The sequence below is a fragment of the Cheilinus undulatus genome, linkage group 1, assembly GCF_018320785.1.
Source record: "Cheilinus undulatus linkage group 1, ASM1832078v1, whole genome shotgun sequence".
In the NCBI taxonomy this organism is placed as follows: domain Eukaryota; kingdom Metazoa; phylum Chordata; class Actinopteri; order Labriformes; family Labridae; genus Cheilinus; species Cheilinus undulatus.
In genome coordinates, this window is record NC_054865.1 from 11622338 (window position 1) to 11628483 (window position 6146).

At 39.5% G+C, this 6146-nt stretch overlaps 1 protein-coding gene across 3 annotated transcripts; it reads left to right on the forward strand.

Annotated features, from left to right (window-relative positions):
- The first annotated feature begins 72 nt into the window (after positions 1-72).
- LOC121508606 (protein C19orf12 homolog) lies at positions 73-5646 on the forward strand. 3 transcript variants are annotated; one of them, XM_041785565.1, is made up of 3 exons: positions 73-159; positions 4620-4824; positions 4953-5646. In XM_041785565.1, exons 1-3 carry the CDS (start codon positions 76-78, stop codon positions 5216-5218), a joined length of 555 nt encoding a protein of 184 aa, XP_041641499.1. In that variant the 5' UTR covers positions 73-75; the 3' UTR covers positions 5219-5646. The 3 variants fall into 3 exon arrangements, with proteins under 3 accessions (XP_041641499.1, XP_041641519.1, XP_041641508.1); XM_041785585.1 differs by lacking the exon at positions 73-159 and adding an exon at positions 1372-1563; XM_041785574.1 differs by lacking the exon at positions 73-159 and adding an exon at positions 1384-1563 and having other exon boundaries at positions 4650-4824.
- The last annotated feature ends 500 nt before the right edge of the window (positions 5647-6146 follow it).

Genomic DNA, 6146 nt, shown 5'->3' on the forward strand with positions numbered 1-6146 from the left:
GTGTGCGTGACTGCAACGTCATCATGTAAACAAACCCAGACCGTCCTGGCTGGATGGAACAGCAACGCTCTTTGAATGGAATTTCTCATGGCCTATTTTTTTCGGATATGTAAAAGAAAAACGCAAAGAGAGACGACTTTTTCATTTAAACGGGTTCGGGTAATTGTCAAATATTCTCAGTTAAGGGAAAATACTAGATTTCATTGAACTGAGGTCACGATGAACAAGCAAATTGATAGTCAACAAGCTTCAAAACAGTGTTTCTTCATCTTTGTCAGATGATTAGTTAATCTACGTTAAAGAAAACACAGTTTAAGCCAAGATTTTCGCCTACTCTAAACAAGTCTCTGATAGGCTATGTGTGGTGTGTTTGCGCGCCTGGTGTTTGTTTAACATGACGGCTGTCTGAACTGTGTTATTTTCAGAAATCTTGGTGCAGTTTTGAAATACACATTAAGTCTAAATTAATATTCAATGATACCCGTCATAAAAAACACACGAAGACCCGAGTTTTTTGCGGATAAATAGCATGGGACTTTGTTTTAGCACTGAATTTGGAGAATGATTGAAATCAACTTTTTTTGTTTAGAAAATCATTCTATTATGTTATGTATTTTTTCCATGCCTTGATGGCTAAGTTGAGAAAATTCACCTGAGACTACTCTGAAATAGGCCTACCTGCGTTTGGCTGGTGGCTGAACTTCCCACCATGCTTTGGAGGCAACGTAAAGTAGTCCACTTTGGCTAAGAAACTCTAAACTTCATTCAGCAATGGATTGACTGAATAATGACATTCATTTCATCATAACCTCATTGTTATGACGGCGTACTAGGGTTAAGAAAGAAAACAAGGATATCCGTATAATAGTTACTAATTTTATGGAACTGAAACCATGAAACTACACGAACAAAATCGTTATTTTGTGTTATTAAAGTCAGATGTCTAAGAAAACAAATCCTGGGCTTCAAAGTCTGTGCTCAAAGGTTTTATTTTGAAGGGTAATATCAGAAAAGCAGCAACCCCTCATGCGCTTATGAATTAAAATTCACAAAAAAGACTGAATCATTTTTGTTGAAAGAATTTGGTGAATTGCCATAAAATAGAATCATCTTCTGAGAGTTTCAAACGTTGATGGAATCCCCAGGCTTAAACCACTTCCAATCAACACCTGGATTATTATTCGATCATCTTTGGGGCGAAATTTTGTCTTCAATTTACTATTTTAAGGACGTTTGACTCTTTAATTTAGGTCATTCTTATTGTATATTAATGATTTTACAGTTTTAGGACTCGTTTTATGAAATTTAACTACTTATTTTACATTTATCTTTACATATTACAACCTTTACTTTGAAATTTCAGATTTTTTTGTGTGTGTCTTGAATGATCTTGACCCAGTCGTCCGTCATTTACTCTTTGTCCTATGACGTATATATTGAAACCCGGAAGTATTGCCGCCGCCAGTCATCATACACTGCAAATGTAAGCTGTGAGACGAATCAAGTACATGTGAAGACCGACAAGTTAAACTTTTAAATCACACGTACCGTTGAGGACTGAAGGTAAGACTTAATACTTTAAAAATAAGTTTTAAATTGTTGAGTAAAGGCTGGTCGCTGTATGTGTTCTTACCTTACCTTGAATCAAAGCGTCAAAGTTTACTCCACGCGCTAAAAGTTACCAAGAAGTTTGTCAAGCAGTTATTTAATAAAATAAAAAAAAAACTAAAGTAGTTACGTTTGACACAGCCACCACATGTTTAAGCCATCCTTTTTAATCAGCATCAAATTCTCCTGTCTGAAAATATATGGACGTAGCATAGATGAAATAGATGAAAAGGTTTGCCATTTAGGTTATGTTATATAAGTCATCCTAGAGCAACACTCGTCTTAAACACGACATGCAACAAACGAAATATAGCCTACTTCTGATAACAGGCCAACTATCGACTAAATAATCTTAATATTAGAACTTATCTCTCACTACTCGGTTCTGTGGGGAAATAATACCAGAATACACATTGAATTTCTTATAGCCTAAATGTTGCTGACTCAGATCGTTTAATTTCGCAGTTTCTGGGTTAATTTAAAATGAAAGTGAAATAAGTCGCATCCGTTCCTCTTTTGTGTGAACTCAAGGTCACTGTACTGCTGATCAAACACTTTTTGATCATCGTTCAACTTGTGTTTATCAGTAGTAAACAGTTCAGTACTGCAGGGGGGTTATTTAGTCTTTACCGTTAATAAAGACAGATATGATACAAAGTAAAGCAGAAACAGTTTTACAGGATGCACAGTGTGTGGTATTCAGTTTTAGTCTCATGGTTAAATTCCTTTAACTCACACGAATTCAAACTCTTTTTTTATAGTAGATTTCATTTCTTCTTGAAGGCCCTCTTCAATCTGCAGAACCAGTTATCCCTCTTTTTAAACACAAACCAACAATCCCATTTTTAGCTACTACATTTGTTGTTTTTCTCAATACTGTTTTCTGCCTGTAGCACTGTTGTCTCTACTCAGAAAATACTGATAAAGCATCTTCAACAAGGATGCTCATTTTGTCAGAAAAGCCCCTGTGTATTTACTTTTAAATGTGTTTGCAGATCAAAATGAAGAAAACAAATGTTTTCCACCTCTCATGTAAAAATGATACTCATCTTAGAACAGCTAAAGACATTCTAAGATGTTTCAGCCTAGTATTCGAGCACAACACTCATTCCTGATTAAAAAAAATATACTTTACCTGGTGAGGAAATTCATTTTTTTTCTGTTACTGAACCTACAACATCAGTGGAACGTTATCACTATAGAAAGTCTATTTTAGAAGTTGATGTTTAATTATGTTCAAAATAATTGAAACAAATTTGGTGGTTCATTTCAAAAAGTGACCATGTAAACTCATGACTTTCAGTCGAGTGATTCTTTGGCTATTTGTATTAAACTTGGCACAAAGGGAAGGAAATTTGTGTTTGGTAGATATTTTCTGTTATAACAATGCTTCTTGGTGATAAATCTTATACTGTAAGAACGCCTGTTTATTTCCCTTTAAAATGATGCCACATTTGTAAGGAGCATTAATTTATGGGATGAGCAGCAGAGCTGAGTTTGTAGGTTGCATCCATTAAAAATTGACCAAGTCTTTTCTGCCAATACCAAACAGCTCATTCTGCCACTGACTCTTGTTTTGTGTTGTTTGGTGGATTATATGGTTGAAGTTTGAAAGAACAAAACATATTAGCAGTTTAACAATTGAATCATTTAACAAACAGGAGTCTCAGTTCTTGTGGAAGAACCGTACACAGCCCAACAGCCTGGCACCTCCTCTTCCTGCTGGTCACCAGCCTGGTCACACACTGCTGTGGGATGGCATCCCATTCTTCAACCAGCATTTGTTGCAAGTCAGCCAACGTGGTTCTGTTGGTCACTCTGGCATGAACAGCATGCCCAAGCTGATCCAACCAGTGTTCAATGGTGTTGAAGTTAGGACTCCTGGCAGGCCATTTCATCCTCTCCACTCCCAAATTCTGGAGGTAAACTGTGATAAACCCCGCTCTGTGGGGGTGAGTGTTGTTATCTTGGAGGATAGAGTTTGGTCCCAGACTGTGGAGAAAAAAGGATTGCCACTGGTTGCAGAAGCTCACCTCGATATCTCTCTTCATTGGGATTGCCTCCAATGATGACAAGGCTTGTTTTTCCAGTGAGGGAGATGCTGCCCCACACCATCACACTACCTCCACCAACAAATGTTACTCTATCAGTGCAGCAATCAGCATAGTGATCTCTGCGTCTTATCCACACTTTGACCCTATGATCCAACTGCCGTAGGCAGAATCTGGACTCATCACTGATCATAACAATCAGGTACCTGGTTGTCAGTACCTGAGGGTACTAAAAGCTCAAAACCAGAGTCAGCAGCAACAGCAGAATAAGCTGTTTGGTTTTGGCAGAGAAGATTTGGCCATTTTTTAATAGGTACAATCCACATACTCAGCTCTGGTGAATTATCACCATTCACTCTTTCCATGTTTGCAGTCTACATGCCATACATCAGGATATTGTTGTGTATGTCCTGAGCTCTCTCATCTGTCTTCTAGAGGTGTCCTCTAGTTACAGGTGTTGCATATAGACAAGTATGTTTGGAAGAATGCTCATCATGCAGCTGAACACATATGTGAATGCAGCGTGAAACAGCAAGTCAAAATTTGTTCTTACCTGGACTTGAAGTGGCGATTCTCTGGTTCCCATCCCAAGCCCTTAAAGACTAAGCTACTGCTGCCCCAACTATGTTGTCATGGGTCTCTTCCCCTGTCCCACAATGCAGCAGGTTGACATAGATGGGCAGCATCACAAAGCAAGATCTCATTTGGTATTTTTGATATCATTTGTTTAATGGTGTCCTATTTTCGTACATACTTAAATATTCTCTCTGGAGGAGTTTGGTTTTAAAATAATCCAAGGCCTGCCTCATATTGTCTGAATTAAAAGCAGGGTCATTAATTAAAGTTTAATTAAAGGCTGAAGTAAATAAAGGTTTGAACCAAACTTACCCAGGAAATTTAGAGCTAAAACTGTGGTGCACACCTTGTAGTTTAAAACAAAATGTGATGTTTTGTTCACAGCTGACTGTTCTGACTCTCCTGTCACGTCAGGGTCTCCATTTAGGAATGGCTCCACGAGTGGACGATGTTATGCGTCTGTGCTGTGAAATTTCAGCTCATGAACAGATCAAGGCTGCGGTGAAAAACTCCACTAAAGGCGCCATGGTGGCAGGAGGAGCCGCCTTAATGTGCGGGATGCTCGCTGGACCTCCAGGGATCGCTGTTGGTAAGAATCCTCAGACTTCTGACTTGAGGTTGTAGATATATCAGAGTTTCCTGAGACCTTAGACGCTGTGAGAGAGAGATTTGTATATGACACTAGCTAAACTGGATTAATATGAATCTTTCTCTCAGGTGGAGCAGTGGGCGGTCTGTTTGGTGCCTGGCTCACCAGCGGACAGTTCAAACCTCTGCCTCAGATCCTGATGGAGATGCCCCCTAACCAGCAGAATAAGCTCTACAATGACGTTGTAGCTGTCTTAGGAAACCTGGACTGGACTGACGCGGCCCAGCTTATCGCCCTGGTGATGGGCAACGCCACGCTCCAGCAGCAGGTCACTGCCGCGTTACTTAACTACATCACAAAGGAACTCAGAGCAGAGGTGCGCTATCATGACTGAGTCATGGATACTGATGGACTTTTAATCAAAAAAAAAAAAACGGTGCTTCACAGCATATTTTATATTTAAGGGGAAGAAAACAAAATCATCTGTATTTGACTTTAGTCTGTCAACCAGAGTAGAAAGCTTTTGCTGGTTTATGGGTGTCTGTCTCAACAAGGAGGGAATTACAGCATGGTCATTACGGAAACCTCTCTGTGTATTTCAGCAATGAGTCAAAATGGACATTTGAACAAATTATTTATATGTGAAACTGAAAACCAACCACATTTTCCTCTGCTTTTTCAATCAATAGATAATGTGCCTGTCCAAACATTTATCCTGACTTAGAGTATAACCTCTTTGCTACCACACTCCATATCAGGGCATTTTAAATGCAACTTGAAAGTACATCTTTCATTTCAATATTAAATGTTGACTCTGCCAGGTTTTTGTGTTATGTTCCCCCTTTTTTTCCCAAGGTCTTTATTTGTATTTTAACATTTGCCCCCTGCATAAACCCATTGTGCATGGGGCGATGGGTTTGCTGAGCCAGACAGTGTGGCATTTCCAGTACCTGCGTGTGCAGATGAAAGTCGAAGTCTTTTGGTCCTTGGTCCTCCCAGTCTTACTATATTCTTGTGAAGCTTGGAGGGTGACTGATGGCCAGAGGTGCTGACTTGACTCTTTTGTGACGACTTCTCTGAAGCGCCTTCTGGGTATTGTTGGCAAGACTTTGTGTCTAATGCCGACGTGATCAGGAGAGCAGGGATGGGAGGGGTCACCTGTGCTTTTTTACAGGCACCTGCTCACTGTATACTGGGTGCCCAGGACCCAGTGGGCTGGGCAAAGTGCACAAAGTCGTGGTTTATACTCAAACACACAAGTAAAGATGCATAAAGAAAAATTAATCTTGATGATAATGGCTTATTTTTGTGAGCTGTAAGCC

What these genes read in the sequence shown, in the direction of transcription:
- LOC121508606 (XM_041785565.1), top strand. Translation starts at nt 76, where the DNA reads ATGGAATTTCTCATGGCCTATTTTTTTCGGATATGTAAAAGAAAAACG. An exon ending in TTTCATTTAAACGGGTTCGG is followed by an intron (nt 160 to 4,619) that starts GTAATTGTCAAA and finishes TTTTGTTCACAG; the next exon opens with CTGACTGTTCTGACTCTCCT. An exon ending in ACCTCCAGGGATCGCTGTTG is followed by an intron (nt 4,825 to 4,952) that starts GTAAGAATCCTC and finishes TCTTTCTCTCAG; the next exon opens with GTGGAGCAGTGGGCGGTCTG.